Source organism: Gnatocerus cornutus, chromosome 4 (assembly GCF_029298725.1).
Source record: "Gnatocerus cornutus isolate USDA-ARS CGAHR chromosome 4, icGnaCorn1.1, whole genome shotgun sequence".
Lineage (NCBI taxonomy): Eukaryota > Metazoa > Arthropoda > Insecta > Coleoptera > Tenebrionidae > Gnatocerus > Gnatocerus cornutus.
In genome coordinates, this window is record NC_142236.1 from 254,587 (window position 1) to 272,367 (window position 17,781).

Genomic DNA, 17,781 nt, shown 5'->3' on the forward strand with positions numbered 1-17,781 from the left:
TCACCACGTTTAATCACATTTTTCCCTGTTTTTCACTCAATTTCACTGAAATTCAAACAGGACGCGCACTGCAAAAAGCTAACTCTGCGGCGTCACGTGATGTGCACACTGCGCCGCATCGCACGCCGGTTCTAAGGTTCTGATTGGCTGTCACTGACGTCACGTGCACCAATCAGAGGAAAGATTGCAAACAAAAATCCAAAAATGCAACTATTGACTGAGAAAAAATACTAATTATGTGGCCGTGTGAGTTATAAAACGAGTGGACTTATAAATTGCGAGCGTCACGTTTAAAATAAGTTTTTTTTTATTTTTTTTTAGTTTGTTTGACGTTTCTAGTTCCTTTAGTTTCGTACATATGGCGCACCTGTTTTGACAGTCTAGAAGAACGCGCCAAGATGTGTAGTGAAATTGGAAAATTGTGAGGTTCATCAAGATTTCTGTGTAATGATAATGAATACTGTTTTGCTGCTTCCAAGTTGAGAGCTATGGAAATGAAGACAGGATGTTGAGGTCAGTGCTGGAAACTGCTCGGGACCTGGACGACTTGATACAGGTTAGCAATTCATAAGAATTTATGGACAAATCTTTGGTGGCCTCTAGTCTAGTCTTTAATCGTTTTTTAGTTAAACAATGAGCACCAGCTTAATAACAACGGAGTAAAACAGTTGGGAAATGATGGAAGGATTTAATGGTTCACAGAAGAGTCAGCCAACTTGATGATGAATATGGACAAACAAATGAGGACGGCAGTGAGACGCCAGTGTGCGGTATGTTTTTACTTGTTTTCTTAGCTGAGTAAGGTTCTTTCTAAGTCAACTTAAAGCGTAGGCAACCATTAGTTCTCGCGGTACCATTGCTGGTTTTCTTCCTCCCACTACGCAACCTATTTCCATGTTTACCTGAACCATCACCTGGGTCAGGCACCAAGCACCGCTATACAAAGTAGTCGTAGTCGTAGGTAGTACCAACAGGTGCGGCGTCGCATTCTCAACAATTTTTCGTGTCTTCAGTTCCATTTCTCGATTTTCGCGAGTGTTATGTGTCTGTGCTTTGATGAAAATGTCTTTCAGTGATCCCGAAACCAAAAAGTGACTCCACGCTTTATGGATATACTTACACGCGACGGAAACAAAGGTTAGTGAAGAACAGATTCGGAGTCGTGTCTTGATCCATCGTTGATATCTCCAAAGTCGATTGACCCAGATCGCTTCAGTGCAGTCGATATTTCTCGTAATTGCATGCATTGTTTAAAGTTCACAAGTTTAACAGAGTTATGCAAGAATTTTGTGAAAGTAACGAGAGGAACCTTGTGGTAAAGGGCGAGGAAATTAAAGAGTCGACATTTTTATTTCCGGATTTGAGGAGATAATTGCGGGTTGAGCGACATTTGACCTGTTGGCGAGAAGTGTGAAGAAAGAAGCGAGAAAGTCTCTTGTTTTGCATTTCTTATGTAATGCTATCACACAAAAAGACAATTTTAACACTTGCAAACACGACCGTTCACCAAACGACATTTCCCTTCCGTGTACTTGTAATTAGTGCATTCTTTGGAACAATTAAGTAAATTTGTTGGAAAAACTCTTAAGAACGAAAGTCTCAGGGTCAACAATCTCTCGAGGAAACTCTTCACATTCTCGTTTAGCTTCATTTGTTGTGTCACTATTCATATAGGTACGTAGGAACTCGCCACCATCTGCTCTTATTCATCAACCAGATAAAAGCTCTGCAATTAACACAAAGATGACTGTCATTCCTCATTGTCATGCAAACGAGTTGAACTCATAAATATGCGATAAAGCGGGAAACGGAAATAACTGTTGTCTTTGTAAAAAGCGCGAGACGTGAGACTTTTTTAGGAAGTGCCAATTTTTCGTTTTTTTCTTTTCCACCCACGCCCATTACCTCTTTTCCAATGACTCAATCTCTTCGTTTCCGCCACACCAAATATCTCAATACAACGTTCCAATTAGCTAGTACGACATCTTGTGCCAACTAACGGTATTTTAATCTCATTCAATGTCCTTCTTTCCGATGAATCGGAGGCTGGAAGATGACGGAGAGCTCGAGGAATTTCCACAGCCACTTCAGGAAGTCGTCACTTTTACAGCCGACTGCGATTTTTGCAACGATTACATCACGTGACACTCAAGTGTCCATTTTTCGTACGGTCAATGGGCCGAAAAATTCGACTTGAGTGGGTCACAATTTCTGCTTCGCTTGTTTATTGCACTATTGCCTCATACAAACAAGTGAGCTGTGACACTTTTCTAAATCTAATTTTAATTAAATTAATATTCATGGGAACATATGGCCGGTGAAAGACATAAATTTAGACTTTCAGAATTGACCCCTTAAATTTCGTTTTCACAGAAAACAAGAGAAATTGTCAAAGCTTACTCAATCACAACTTTTTGCGTTTCTTTTTCACCAACCCTAAATAACCATTTCTTTTGTTTCCAGTGCCAAAACATCTGAATGGCGACTTCACGCTTGCTCCTGTCGTCTCTCTTCCTCCTCCTCCACGTCCATCGAATTTTCGCAGGTAAGCAATGACATAATCATCGCAGTAATCACTGCAATAAAACAACAAAACATCGCTTTGCGCGTTCCGCCCTTTTTCTGCTCAATTGGCTATCGATCCGAATTTTATGTAAACGAGGTCGTCGCTATCGACCTAATTTGTTGTTGTAATCAGAAAATTATGCTGATAAAAACAAAAATAACGCTGCTTTGAGGTCAAGCCGTGAAATTCGAAATAAATAATCGTAATCAACGTAGCTGTGGTTTCTGTGTCATCTTTTATTAATAGATGACATTAACAAACTCTTTTAGGCGGCTGGAAATCATTGTTATAAATATTCAGAAGGATCAGAAAAAGGGTGAAACGATCATTGCATAACACTCTTTATTACTACACTATGATCACACGCTCAACACTTGAAAATGGTTTAGTTATAAATCGTGCTCGCATTAAAATATTCAGGCGGCTGGAACAAAACAGTAAACAATTGACAGTCGTGTTAAATCTCACCTCTGTCACACTGGCGTTGGTTTCAGTGTCATTCATATTCCCCATGTCTAACTGTATCATTATAAACAGATAAGAGGACGCAGCTCCACAGATCTGTAAAAAAGCGCTTAGAGATTTCTCTACTGAAATTTTCGCTTACAGAGAACAAAAGAGCGTTGTCAATGTTAAAAAATCTGCAAGCTGTAATATCTAGATTGTTCTGGCCCAATTTCAGCGCTCCCACTATCACCTGAAAGGAACAAATGAAGTTTTTCGGCAAAGTCTCGTTTTCTCACCGAATTCCGCTCGTCTTCTTTGTCGATGTCAATTTTCATTCTCACGATCAAGCGTTTGGTGGAATTGGCCTGAAACTCAGTCTGAAAGTGTGAAAATGCGGTAATTACTCACTTCGTCGCACAGATCTGTTGTGAATTTCGCCAAAATGAAGAGATCGAAGGCGTACATGAGGACGTTTTTGAAGAGAACTAGGATGCTTAGGATTGGCGTTCCGGACAAATGAAAAAAGAAAATGTACATGGTGACGTACAAGTCGCCAACGAGGAGGACGAAGGTCACTGCGATCCACACCAGTAAGTGAACGGCGTAGATGGAGTTGATGTCTTTGGCGATTTTGACGAGGGTTTTGTGAAGATCCACCAAATATCGCATGTCCTCGCAGAAACCGACTTTGGAAGGATATTTTCTGGCGATTTTCGAGTCATCGATCCTTTTAGCGATGTCGTTATTGATGACTCTGAAGCGGTTGGTTAAGAGCATCAACGTGACGTAGAAAATCAAGTTGCTGTTGCCTATTACGACGCGAGGGAACAACGAGACGACGTAAACCCCCAGAAAAGTCGCCACTGAGTTGAAATCTCTAAGGACCACCGTTAAGACACACCCGAAGATGTTGAAAACGACGTGGACGATGACTATGAGGACGAGCGACTTGTTGCGGACTTCACGATTCGATTTGGGCAAAAACCCCAAGAAATCTAATTTATTGAGCTGCTGATCGACGCTCTGAAGCTTCTTCATTTCGATCGCGAATTGCCTGAACCCCAAGAAACTCGTCAAGTAGATGATCATCATGACCGCCACGTTAGCAAAAGTGCGGAAAATCACCACAAAGGAGATGGTTTTGATTTTCAGAAACTCGGTCGGAAGTTGCGACGTGTACTCATCGTAATAAATGACACTGAGCGCCACATAAAGGGACAAATACACGAAAATCTGGAGGATCTTCACTTTTGAGTGGTTCACCCATGTTTTGCGACAGAATGGGGAAACCGGGATGATTTCACAGAGGGTTTGGATGACGTGGAAAACTTTGACGAACGAAAAGTCGGCCATTCTCACCAAGGAACGTTACTCATTTGTTTAATCAATTGTTTGTACATTCGTTTTCAATTTATTAAATGTACGTAATTAAATCAAGATGGCGGGGCTGTTTTACTATGGTGCGTTCAAGTAAAATTCTGGGCTGGGGAGGCGTTGAAAACTTTCAACTGTTTTCCTTTTTTACAGTGTACATTGACAGATGTAGTGACAACTTGTGGAAAATTTGGTTGGGACTCGAGCGCCAAATGAGATTCAAAATACGAAGCGAATCGACTGGAATAGAAACACGACAAATTGGATAAATTGTTGATAGCTCTCAGGTGTTGGCGGGAAATTTAAATTTTACACTGTCACAAACGGTTAATTTTATCAAAGCTAATTGCGCTCTAGTTACTTAATTAAAATTATTGCGAAGTTGAATTTTGGAGGTTTTTCGCCTCGTCTACGCCAATGTTGAGTTGGAGCATGATGAATAGGTAGGAGAATGCCGCCCCACAGATCTAAAACCGAGAATTATCAATGAATTGGAAGACTGTGATTTACCGAAAAAAGAAGAGAATTATCAACTTTAAAAAGCCGAAACGCAGTGATGCAGATTTCGCTGTTCATCAGTTTCAAGATTGCCGAAACCATCTGAAAACAAAACATTTGTCGCCTTTCCTTCACTATCGAAAGTTACCTCGTTTCGTTTTTTTTCATCATCACTTTTTATTTTGATTTTTAAAAGGAACATTTTTGTCCGATTGGCCTGAAATCGAATTTTAGGGTGTTTTTTGTTTCTTTTTTTTTTCTTACCTCTTGGCACACATTTCTGCACACTCGGACCAAATAAATCAGTTCTAATCCGAAAATGACGCAATTTTTGCTGATAACACAAACAATCGTAAAATATTTGAAAAACATTCCCGCAAACACAATAATCAAGACACCGTACAAATCAGCGAGAATCAAAACAAAGTCGCATCCGATCCAAACCAACAGTTGAATTCCAAACAGCGAGTTGACTTTTTTAGTAATTTCGATCAAATTCCTATGGAGAAACAAAACACTTTCTAGATTGTGATCACTAATTGTTTGATTGACAAGACAAAAGCGCGAATTGATCACTTCCATGATCACCGAAAACGTCACTACGAGATTTGTGAGCGCACATCTAGGAAGCGTAATTATGACGAAGTACACCAATTGTTTATCCGTTCGACCTAATGCACTATAAACGCCGCCTAAGAGATTAAAAATTAGTTGGGCGACAAACAAGAGAACAATTGAACGTCTCCGCAGTCTCCTATTAAAATCGACGATTTTCGAGTGTTTCCAGTACAAATCAAGTCGTCGGATGTTGTCGATTTGTGATTTTACCCTCGCCCACTTGATTACGACGAAGACTATGGCAAAAATCATCAAAATAAAGTTTCCGTAGCAATGAAGAGCTATGATGGAACGGATTATTTGGAGTTTTGACAGTTCGGGCCGCATGGCTACTGTCATTTGTCTGAAAAACAAGAAGAGACATGTGGCACAAGTAGAGACGTACGTCAAGGTATATAGGAGTTTGATTTTTGAAAAAAAGATTTTTTTTTCGACGCGCACGGGAAGAATGCCGAAAAGTGCACAGGCTGTGAAGATCGGATCGAAAATTTCGTTTATTTTTATGGCAGTTGCCATGGTAATTGAAGGTTAACTAACGAGTGCTTGATGTGTAATAATAAAACGGAATCAATATTTGGAATTAAGTGCTTTGCCGATTCAATAACATTTTTATTGTGCTCTTTTAATTGATTGGATCTAATTTTATTAACTTATTGTCATTACTAAAATATACAGAGTGTTTCTAATTATGTTTTGTCTGCAAACAACATGTCCATCTGCAAAATAATGAAGATGTACGAACAAACTCCTCCACAAACCTGAAACAACAAACTCAACGTTTCCTATTAAATTTCGTGAAACTCACTGAATAAAGAAACGGTTTATCGACGCAAAAGAGTCCGAAAACTGTAATTTTTAAGTGTCTATTCAGCAACCTCAACGTCGAAGAAATAATTTTGTCGCGTCCAACTTTATCGTCGATTCCTATTTCAACCCCCACCAGCAAAGTTTTGGTGCGATTTCCCTAGAAAAGTCGTTGAAAACTGGTAGCTTCTGAAACAACAGTTACCTCGTTGCAAAGCTCCGAAGACCTCATCGTTAAATAGCACAAGTCGAAGCAATAGATGAAGCAGTTCTTCACCGCGATGAAAAGCACCTGGAAGCTGATCGTTTTAAAAAGCACCTCGTAAAGAGCTCCGTGAAGGTCAACCAACATGAAGAAAAAACACTGCGACAGCCACAACAAAAAACAAAGGGCGAAACTCGCGTTAACTCTACCCGTGACTTCGAAAAGAGTTTTATGCGCCGCCACTAAAATTTCGATTTCTTCGCACATTTTTCTCATTTTTTTAACGCGGCGATTAATCATTTTGAAGCGGCTTTGGATGACCATGCACAAAACGTAAAAGCGATTATTCATCGTGTTAACAACGATTCTCGGATATGTGTAAACTGTGAAGAACTGCAGGGAGCTGTGTCTTCCAGTGGCACGGATGAAAATCTCGCTCATGAGATTGTACGTCAAGTTGATGCAAATTAGGATAATGAGGAGTTTTCTGTGGGTTTTGTCAGCTTTGAGGATGTTTTTTTCGCAGCCGAAACGTCGGAGGTTTAAGTCGATTGTTGCTACTTTTGTGTCGACTTCCAGAATGGCTGTTAGAGTGCGGCGGGTTGTTAGTACGATGCCCATCATCAACAGGACGTTTCCCATAGCTTTGTACGCAGACCAAGAGTTTGGCTCGGCGACTTTGAAGGAGTTGGAGAAGTAAACGAAAGAGTAACTAAGGTAAACTGAGAGGAAGAACAGAGTTTGGAGGAACTGGACGCTGGACAATTGGACACCTCTTTTGATGGTAAAAGGTTGCATGCCTAAAATCTTCGAGAACGTCATGATGGGCGAAAGAATTTCGATGGTTCTCATTCTGCAAGAGCTATGACAGTTGGAATTTGCTTGACATACAAACAAAAGAACAATCGATGCTTCTATATAATTACACCGAGTGCTAGATGTGGTATTGATTGAAACCATTTTTATCCAAACTGCAATTATTAGTGCTAACATTTCAGAAAAGTGGCTATTACTGCGCCATATTGGTGGAATTCCGACTGTCCAAGCCCACACTGCCCAAGTCCAACTGCAGCATGATAAACAAGTACGACGAAACGGCCCCACAGATCTAAAAAAGACCCAAAAATCTCACTCTGCTCTAAAACGAACCCACCGCAAAAAGAAGCGAGTTATCGACGCTAAACAATCTGAAAGCCGTAATCTCGAGTTTGTTCTGCAACAGTTTCATGATCGATAAAATCACAGCGTTTCTCTCCTCTTCTTTATCCACCTCCACGTGAATCCCCGCCACCAGAACTCGGGTGCGATCGGCCTGAAAAGCGCCGTTTTGAACAGTGGCGCCGGAAATTACTCACCTCTTTGCACAAATTTGTCGCCACGTGTGCGAAATAAAACAACTCCACACTGTATATTAGACAGTTGACTGTCAAACTTGCGATGGTCTTTGCGTGGGTGTTAATCTTCCCGAAGACAACATAATAGAAAACAATGTAGAGATCGCCGATCAAAAGGACGAAATCCGTAGCAATAAAAAGGAGAATGATGAGAGCGAAAATTCTATTGTTGGTCCTCACAATATCCGTGAGTTTTTTATGAAAGCAGACGAGCCGAGTCAAGTTCTTGGTGAAATTACGATCAGTGCTAACTGTTTTTAACACCACGGAGTTTATTATTTTGAACCTGTGGAGCGCCATCAGAGCCAGCATCAAGAAGTACGTGTTGAAATTGCTCAAGACAACTCGAGGGTACGTCGTCACGAGGAAATAAACCTCGAAATAACGCGACTTGGTCAGTGCCCTCATCACCCCCGCTAAAGAATTTACGAGGATGTTGAGGAACACGAACCAGAAACCTCTTCGACGCACGGAGGCGTCGGCTCTAGTTAACGCCGCTTTTTCGCCGAATTTCAACAAGACTTCGTCGTTTTGCTGGAGTTGGACCATGGTGGAAAGCGATTTTGCAGAGTTCACGTAGTGGTTGATAGTGGACAAGACCATCATGGCCATGTTGGCTGCTACTCTCACTACGATGAGATATTTGATTGTTTTGACACGACGGAATTGACCGGTGAGTGCTTTGCTGAAATTGGCGAAGAAGTACGTTGATAACGCCCCACATAAGAAGACTGATATTGTCGTGTGGAGGAGGCGCAACTTTGAGACAATTAGGCGGTTTTGGACACGTCGAAACTGCCAGGTTCCTAGGATTTGGGACAAGGTGTTGACAGGGAAGAAGATCTCTCGAGGGGTTAACACCATCGCGTCATCTAGTACTCTAGGATATTAAACATATTGATCGTCAATTGTTTGTATCACCCATTATCACGCGTAATTTGTTAAGTAATTTTGTTAGTAAACAACTGAAAACTTGATACAGTGTGTTCAGTAAAACCTCGCAAAGTCACACCTAATATAAACACAAATCAAGTGCGCAGGTGCAAGTGGTTTCAATGTGATCAACAAGTTTAAAAACTGCCTCCGCTCTCATTGAACGCTGTCACATTAGTCATAGCAACCATGTCATCGCCCTCTTTGTTTCCGATGTCCAACTGCAACATAATAAACAAATACGAGGAAGCAGCACCACAAATCTGTAACAGAACGTCAAATTGCGCCTCTAAAATCAACAACTCACCGAAAACAAGAGAGCGTTGTCGATATTGAACAGCTTGCACGCTGTGATCTCCAATTTATTCTGCATTAGCTTCAAAACCGCCGCTATGATCTAGAAAGCTATGTTAATCGGTTTTTCCACCACAGCCCTCTCACCGTGTTTCTCTCATCTTCTTTGTCAATGTCGATTCTGATCCCTAGAAGCACAACCTTCGTCTTGTTGGCCTCGTTGCACAAATCACTACTTCGCTTAGCTAAATAAAACAGTTCGAAAATGTAGGTAATGCAGTTTTTTACCATATCCAGAACGATCCTGTTGTGCTTATAAAAGAGATCGAAAAAAATGATGTACATCGAAGTGTGCAAGTCCCCGATCAACAGCACGAAGTTGATGGTAATGGAAATGAGCACGTGGAAAGAAAAAATTGAATTGATTTCCTTGACCACTTTCACCAGAATTTTGTGGAGGTTGACTAGATTTGAGATGTTGTCGCAAAAATCGAACTCGTTGGGATATTTAGCCACGCGCTCACTTTTCTCCATCTTTTCCCGCACAAGTTCGTTAATGACTTGGAAGCGGGTCTGAACCAACGTCAAGATAGTGTAGAAGAAACAATTGAAAAGACCCATGACGAGACGAGGGTACATGTTTACTAACAAATATAAAAGACGATCGTTGTCTCTGACCATCGCCGACGCGATCTCTCCCAAAGTGTTGAAGAGGAAATTTTCAATGAACAAGACGCAAATCGCTTGATTCTTCACTTTTTTGTTTATTTCATTGGTGCGAGTTTCGGCGAGCTTAGCGTCCACTTCAGCCACTTTACTAAACTGTGAAATTAACTTCTTGAAGGAGATGAAGAAGTAAGTTATGCTGAAGACCATGATGGAGGTGCTGCCCAAGTCGCGAACGACGGAGAGGAATTTGATGGTGTCGGCTTTGGCAAAGTCGGGGATGACGGTCTCGTTAACACTTTTGAAGTAGAGGATGGTAACAATGACGTTGGTGATGACGAGGATGACACCAGGGAGGTTGTAGGTGATGGTGGAGCGGTAAGGTATGAAGCCCAACAGGGCAAAGTTGAGGAAAAGTGGACGAAACGTATCGGCGTAGAAAGTGGGCTGAAATTCAACTAATACAGTATGATCAAATTTAAAGTGCAGCTCATTGCCATCAGTCCACTCTCCAGTGTAAATTTTCGAAAATTTTTGGGTGTAAATCAGGCTATCAATTCCTTAGGGGAAAATTGAATGTAGCGATTTTTGAGGTAAACACGTTGTCGAAGTTAAGTGTATTAATCAATAAGTAATAAAAATCTTGTTGCAAAAGAATGATTTTAATAGAGATTTAACAAGTTTTGGCAGTGTTGTGAAAGACGATTAGCTTATACGCAGCCACAGTTGCGTCAAGGTCAAACGATTTTGCTGCCAATTGTTACCGATAAAAATCACTAAGGGTTTAGGTCGCAAGTGTCCACTTTGAAGTATTTTTTTTATTTAAGGTTGGAATCTTGATAAATTAATTTTCGAAATTTTTAGATAACATAGTTGGCATTACGATTTTCCCGAGAATGTGACATTTATCAATTTTGACATCAAAATTGCTGTGCATCAAAGTTACGTAATAAATTATGTTCCAAGTGAGGCTGTTTAAAAATGGTAACAAACAAATTTAATTGCAACGCATTACAAGGACAGAACTTCCACGATCGTCTTTTGTACCCCAAAACAACACTGCCATTGCAACCATTAGCAACAGGAACGAATTACACGATAAAAATTTGAAAATTTGTGACTTTGGGTGGACATCTGGCAACCTAAACCAACTGTATGTTTATTACCGTCATGTTCAGATCTTGCGACCGCAACTACCAACTCACTCCAATTATATTCCTCGAATTGTTTGAACAAGAAATTTGTTGTTTCAGGCCTTTGTGAAGTCGACTCGGGTCAATCAAACATAATATTGGACATCGAAGAAAGCCGCGGAAAATGTAAGTCGTTAATTAGTGGAAAAGTTGGCATTGAAATGTTCAATTCCAGCCATTAACCAAGAGACAATCCCGCCTGAGTTGCCAATAATCGGCGAGCCCAACGACGACATCTTCCTGGATTTGGCGTTTCCCAAAGGTCCCTCTTTGTTTTTCCTCAATGGTAAAAAACTGCAACTGTTGTCTCCGCTGGATAGAGATGAAAACAGCCTCTCTCACATAGTATTTCAGGTATGCAAACTTTCTAATAATTTCACCGGTGAGATGTTGGATTTTAGGCGCAAAAACGTAATTTTATGCGGTAGTGAAAGTCAATCTTTTGTTTCAGTTGATATGCACCATTAAAGCGACGCACAAGAAACGAACAATTCCGATAATTGTAAGACTGACTGACATCAACGACAACGCTCCTGAGTTTGTGAACACCCCGTATGAAACGAGCATTTCAGAACTGACGCCCATCGGAACGACAATCTTCCAGGTACTTGGACTTCCACTCCAGCAACTCTCTCTCAACGTTTCTTTGCAGGATATTTTAGCCAAAGATAAAGATGCCGGAGTCAACGGTCTAGTCGAGTATTCTATTATAAAAAATGACAATTTTGACAACGACGACGACAGAGTCCACAGCGAGGATGGTTTTGGATATTTCGCCATCAACTTACCACATCAAGGACAAGTGACTGTCAACAGGACGCTTGATTTTGAGAAGACGCAAAGATATTACGTCACGCTCGTTGCTACAGTGAGTGAGAGGACTCTGCGTTGGCTGAACCTGTTTGGTGGCGTGGTTGGGGTTTTTAAAACCACTCTTTTAATTTTCACGTTCATACCGTTTTTTCGATAGAAAATCCGTCAAAAAAGTAGTTTTAATGGCGTGAAAATTCCTCCCCGTAATTATCGGGCCATAAATCACAATTACAGCCCTCATTTCGTGTCCGATTTTATAATTTTTTCGTTACTAATCCCATGTATAATTTCGCCATTATCAGATTCATGCATTTAAAAAATTTCATATTCATACGTCCTTGGCGATTTTCCAGGACCGGGCTCACGACGAAAGCCAACGTTTATCGGCCACCACCACGCTTATAGTTAATGTGAAGGATGACGACGACCAAAATCCGTCTTTCATCTACAAAGGCTGCATGCTTTTGGACGGAACTTGCATCAATCCGGAATATTCGGCATCGGTAAGACAGGCATCTGTAATGCCGGCAATTATTGAATTGTTTTAGGTGTCGAGCGGTGTTTTGCACGGAATTCTCAACATTTCCCCGGAAAAAATCCAAGCCGTCGACATGGACACGATAAATTCCCCCATAAAATACTCGTTTGTCAGCGGAAGCCCGGATTCGTACCCGGAGTACTTCCAAATTGACGCCGAAACCGGAACTGTGCGCCAGATCAAGGCTGTGGACACTTCGGCGACGAAAAAGTTTAATATTATCATCAAGGTGAGCGTTGCGTGAATCGTTTTGAGGAAAATCGGTCGTGTTTTAAGTGAAAAGATAGATCTTAATTGCCTTTTTTAATTTATTCCAGCCAGTCAATATTTGCGTTTTTATATTCACGATACGGCGCCCCATTTACATTGTGTAATTTCCACCAATTACAATGTTTTTAGTTCGAAAGTAGGTCACGAGGGGTGTTTGTAGCCAATTACGGCACGAAATGTTTTTGTACGTTTATCAAAGTAGGCTTAATTTAATTTCTAGGCGCAAGAAGTGTCCGAAGCCAAACGCTCCACCACCGCGAAGTTGTTCATCACTGTTAAACCCGTCGATGCCAATCCTCCTGAAATCCATCTGTCTTCCTCCGAGGGGTACGTGGATGAAAATTCACCAATCGGCGAGAAAGTCGTCGATGACCACAACAGCCCTCTCGTGGTGACCGTCGTAGATAAGGACTTTGTAAGTTTCGGTCTGCCATGAGTCCACTTTCCTGTACAAATTTTCGAAAATTCTTGGGTGTAAATCAGGCTTTCAATTCTTAAGGGAGAAAATTGGGGGAAAATTGAAGGTGGCGATTTTTGAGGTCAACTCGTTGTCAAAGTTTAGTGTGTTAATTAATAACTAATCAAAAATTTGTTGCAAAAGAATGATTTTAATAGAGATTTAACAAGTTTTGGTAGTGTTGTGTAGACGATTAGCTTCTACGCATGCCACAGTGGCGTCAAGGTGAAACGCTTTCGCTGCCAACTGTTACGGCCAAAAATTGCTAACGGCTGCTGCCAACTTAACTTTTTAATGAGTGGACCGATATTAATGTTATTTTTATAATTGAAACGGTGATTTTTAGGGCCCCCACGACCCCAAGCCCACGTACACCTTCGAACTGACTACTCCGTTCTTCAGCATCGACAAAAACGGCCATCTTCTCGTCAACGAAAACGGTCTAGACCGAGACCCCCCAAATCCAGGTCGCTTCAAATTCCAAATCGTCGCTCGCGAAAAGAACAGCGTCGCCGCGAGCGCCCCCACCTCCGTCACCGTCCATTTAAACGACGTCAACGATAACGCGCCTATTCTGCCGATAATTCCGCCCATTTCGGTGCCTGCTGGGGACGTAAAACGAACCGTGGCGAAGATCAAAGCCACCGACAACGATGAAGGTGATAATGCGATGGTATCTTATTCTATTTATCACGTCTCCAACAATGGTAATAACAAGTTCACCGTCGATCCGGCCACTGGGGAACTCACCACTATTGGAAAAGTTAATGCTGGGGATCAGTACAGTTTGACGGTACAAGCAACGGACAAAGGAGGATTGTACAGTCAAGCCATCGTTGAAGTTACCATCAGTCCGGGGCCAAACACGCAGAGCCCTATTTTTGAGCAGTCGGTTTATGACATCGAAGTGAGCGAAGGGGCCACCATCAACTCCACAGTGGCGACGATCGTAGCGAGTGATCCTGAAGACGATCCAGTTTCGTATTCGATCGTTTCAGGAAACGATCTTCGCCAGTTTTCAATAGGGACAAAATCCGGCATTATCACGGTTATTAGAAAGTTAGATCGGGAGGATTTGACACGGTACAAATTGGTGAGTTTCCGCTTGATCGCCCATGTACGATTCAACAGTTCACTTTTAGATTATCAAAGCGGAAGACGCAGGAAAGTTGTCTGCGACCGCCACCGTCAACATCAAGGTCACTGATATCAACGATAAGAATCCGGAGTTTGTGGGGGATCCCTACACCTTCAAGGTCATGGAGGGTTTGAATAAATCTTCGGTTGGCTTCGTCAAGGCGACGGACGCCGACGAGGGAATCAACGCGATGATTTCCTATTCGATTCCTTCAGGACTACCTTTTGATATTGACGACGAAACGGGGGAAATCACGACGAGCCGGGTGTTGGACTTTGAGAACCAACAGAGTTACCAGTTCGTCGTGACCGCCAAAGACGGGGCTCCCGATCCCCGCATCGCTACCGCCACTGTCTCCGTTGAAGTCCTCGACGTCGAAGACGAACTTCCGGTTTTCACCAAGACGATGTACGAAGCCGCCGTACCTGAGAACGTTCCCGACTATTTCGTTGTTGACGTCAAGGCTCAAGACCCAGACACTGTTAAAAAAATCACCTACGTCATCCATCAAGGTCCAACGGATCTCTTCCGGATCGACGAAAACACCGGTTCGGTTTACACGATTCGTGGGCTCGACTTTGAAAAGGATGGTCAACACGTCCTCACCATCGGCACTCTGGAGAATATGTCGAACGAACCGGGGAGCACCACCAAAGTCGTGGTGAATGTCGAAGACCGAAATGACATTCCGCCAGTGTTTACGATCATTCCGCATCCGATTACTCTTGAAGACGACGTGGCTATTGGTACTCCGGTGACTAATTTAGTCGCGACGGATTCCGATGGGACTTCGCCGGGGAATAAGGTGCGGTACGAGATTATCGGGAGAGGGAAAGCCGCCAAGTACTTCCAAATCGATCCTGACTCGGGGATCCTGCGAGTTACCAACGATCTTAAGAAGGAAATTGACACGGAGTATCAGGTAGTTTCCTCCACAGTGTTAATTACACTGGGCAACAAATCCAAAATAATTGTTTGTGACATTAGTAATTTCTAGTTAATCTGAGTTTGCTTAATACAGTTACTTATGATAACAAAAATGCCAAATTGGTAACGGTTTTCAAAATAATTAAAAAACAAAATTTTATTTGTGTACCAAGGCCAAAAAATGTTTTCTTTTTGACCTAGCTTTTTTTTTAATGGCACTTTTTGGCGGAAAATCCGTTTCTAATAGAAAAAATAGAAACAAATCGGCCCACTCTCGGATATGCGGGAATTATCGCAAAATTAATTTAAGTTTTTTTTGAGAAAATAAAATAAAAAATGGCAAACTTCCAAAAAATAACGATTTTTCTCAAAAATGGCAAAAATTGTATTGAATTTATCATTTTAATCTATGGTATCTAGATATAGATATAGAAACTTCGCTAACTCGATTTTCAGTTTTATTTTTCTGAAAAACTGTAACCAATAGAAACTCTTTATGGTCATTTTTGTATTTAACCAACCTTAATTAGTGAGTTTTGATATACCACACTTCTGACTCAAAATGCCTGTTATTTATACCTGGTGAATCAATTTTATCCGCAGGTGGACGTGAGGGCGTACGATCTGGGTGAACCCCAACTTTCGTCCGTCATCACTTTAGACATTTACATCCAACACGTGGCGACAGTGGCGCCGGAAGTTGGGTTGAGATTCGCCGACACTTCTTACAGCGTCCAACTACCGGAAAACGCGACTTTTGGAGCAAAAATCAAGACGCTGACCATCGTCAATAGCATGTCACATGGTGGTAACATCCCTCTCAAGTGTTTGATCACTGCTGGCAACAACGAAGGTGAGTTGAAACAAAACTGGAGCGTTGATTGAAATTTTGTTCCAGGTAAATTCGTCGTTAACGTCACCGAAGAGCGCAACTGCGCCCTTTACCTCAACAGCACCGTGGATTTCGAAGTGGAGGAATCGTACCAAATCACCGTACAAATTATGTCGCTGCAAGGCTTCATTAACAAAGAGTTCAGCACGAGTCAAATCACCATTAACATTGTCGATATCAACGATAATATCCCCTTCTTTATTTTCCCATCGGAAAGCGCTAAGAAGTATTACGCCGCCATCGCCGCCAACGCGCCTCTTTCAACTACAGTAACGCAAGTCAAAGCCGACGACAAAGACAGCGGGAAGTACGGAAGACTCATCTACACCTTCGGTGATGATGAGGATGATGACCTCTTCACCATTGATGCGAGCACCGGCATCATCAAGACGAAGAAGTCTTTTGAAGAGGTACAACCACCTTTTAAATTAACAGTGAAGACAAGAGACAATCCTAATGGAACGAAGGATTTCCACGAAGTTACCGCAAGCGTGGTGGTCAATTTGATAACAAAAGAAAACCGGATGGTGTTGGTAATCGGCGACGCCAAACCCGACGTGGTCCAAAAGAAGCTAAATTTAATAACCTCCATCATCCAAGAGCAATCAGGCCTGGTGGTGGGTGTGGAAAAACTAACAACCCGCGAGTTCATCGGTGGCAACGGAACTCTAGAGAGCGACCCTGCCGGCACCGACGTCTGGTTCTACGTCGTGGATCCAACAACCGACGTTATTCTTCCCCGCAACAACTCTTTGGTGAAACGCTCGATTTTTGACAAATCCGCGATGGACAACATCACTTTTGATATCACGGGTCAGATCAAGAACACTGCTTTTAACATTCACGAGCCTCTGGTGCTTCACAAGGTGAAGACGGCGTCGATTTCTTCGTTCAACGGTGAAGTCTTCCCCTACGCTTTGATCGTCATCGCCGTCATCATCTTCGTTCTTGGGATCGTCGGAATTATCTACATCTGCGTCTCCTGGTCGAGATACAAGTCGTACAAAGAACACATGCAGCGGCAGTACGTCGTTCCGGCGAGTCCGGCGCGCTACGACACCGTCTACGTCGAGCCGAACTTGAAAGAGTACGAGACGCAAGTTCTTCAGATGTGCGTGCCGGTGGACGAGCAGGACGATTACAACGATCTCCATTTAGACTTCAGCAATAAGAATCACGCGTTTAGTTTAGATAACGTTAGTTACATAAGTAAAGACAACAATCTCAAGAAATACGGTGAGTTGAAAGTCTGGTGAGTTGAGAGTGTTAATAAAAGTCTTTTCAGGACAACAAAGTCCAGTGAGCAGCGAGTCGGCGACGACAGTTCGCGCGTCGAGTGTCGGCGACGGCCACATTATCCTGAAAACGGGGCAACACTCGTTGAGGTACAACAACAGATCTTCGGACGATGAAGAGATGAATGCCAGTCCAAGCAACGAAAACGTCATGTTCAAAGAAAAGAAAGACTTTTCACATTTAGGTTATTCGTACGATCATTCGCCGGTCGAGACAACGACGGAATTGTAGATAACACTTGTATAGTCATTTTAATTTAACAACAAGAGGTTGCAAGGTTGTACTGTATGATTTTATATTTTAATAAATGTTTTATATCGAGTGCGATTTCGTTTTAATCTCCCCTCGCAGCGCCCGGCAGGTGACTTTCATGTCTCTCCGCATGTAAATTGGATAACGAGGATCGAGTGTCCCTCTATTTATAATCCGACTGGCGTTTCGTGTGGGGGGTGCTATAT

The 17,781-nt window shown here is 42.1% G+C and overlaps 5 protein-coding genes across 5 annotated transcripts; 1 reads left to right on the top strand and 4 right to left on the bottom strand.

Annotated features, from left to right (window-relative positions):
• Positions 1-1,046: 1,046 nt before the first annotated feature.
• Cad99C (cadherin 99C) lies at positions 1,047-17,645 on the top strand. The gene is made up of 14 exons (XM_088033585.1): positions 1,047-1,137; positions 2,464-2,545; positions 11,053-11,118; positions 11,168-11,346; positions 11,444-11,596; positions 11,645-11,860; positions 12,159-12,308; positions 12,354-12,572; positions 12,834-13,028; positions 13,417-14,163; positions 14,213-15,130; positions 15,739-15,988; positions 16,034-17,263; positions 17,313-17,645. Exons 2-14 carry the CDS (start codon positions 2,479-2,481, stop codon positions 17,552-17,554), a joined length of 4,632 nt encoding a protein of 1,543 aa, XP_087889711.1. The 5' UTR covers positions 1,047-1,137; positions 2,464-2,478; the 3' UTR covers positions 17,555-17,645.
• LOC148175629 (uncharacterized) lies at positions 2,891-4,806 on the bottom strand. The gene is made up of 4 exons (XM_088033586.1): positions 3,422-4,806; positions 3,310-3,378; positions 3,174-3,263; positions 2,891-3,127 (listed from the first exon to the last, which is right to left on the bottom strand). The coding sequence occupies exons 1-4, from the start codon at positions 4,364-4,366 to the stop codon at positions 2,915-2,917; spliced, it is 1,317 nt and encodes a 438-aa protein (XP_087889712.1). The 5' UTR covers positions 4,367-4,806; the 3' UTR covers positions 2,891-2,914.
• Positions 4,862-6,154, bottom strand: LOC148175630 (uncharacterized). Its single transcript, XM_088033587.1, has 3 exons — positions 5,150-6,154; positions 5,034-5,102; positions 4,862-4,987 (listed from the first exon to the last, which is right to left on the bottom strand). The coding sequence occupies exons 1-3, from the start codon at positions 6,017-6,019 to the stop codon at positions 4,871-4,873; spliced, it is 1,056 nt and encodes a 351-aa protein (XP_087889713.1). The 5' UTR covers positions 6,020-6,154; the 3' UTR covers positions 4,862-4,870.
• LOC148175631 (uncharacterized) lies at positions 6,254-7,505 on the bottom strand. The gene is made up of 2 exons (XM_088034474.1): positions 6,513-7,505; positions 6,254-6,467 (listed from the first exon to the last, which is right to left on the bottom strand). Exons 1-2 carry the CDS (start codon positions 7,503-7,505, stop codon positions 6,276-6,278), a joined length of 1,185 nt encoding a protein of 394 aa, XP_087890600.1. The 3' UTR covers positions 6,254-6,275.
• LOC148175632 (putative gustatory receptor 28b) lies at positions 8,848-10,009 on the bottom strand. Its single transcript, XM_088034475.1, has 4 exons — positions 9,281-10,009; positions 9,147-9,236; positions 8,988-9,102; positions 8,848-8,918 (listed from the first exon to the last, which is right to left on the bottom strand). The coding sequence occupies exons 1-4, from the start codon at positions 10,007-10,009 to the stop codon at positions 8,848-8,850; spliced, it is 1,005 nt and encodes a 334-aa protein (XP_087890601.1).
• Positions 17,646-17,781: the final 136 nt, after the last annotated feature.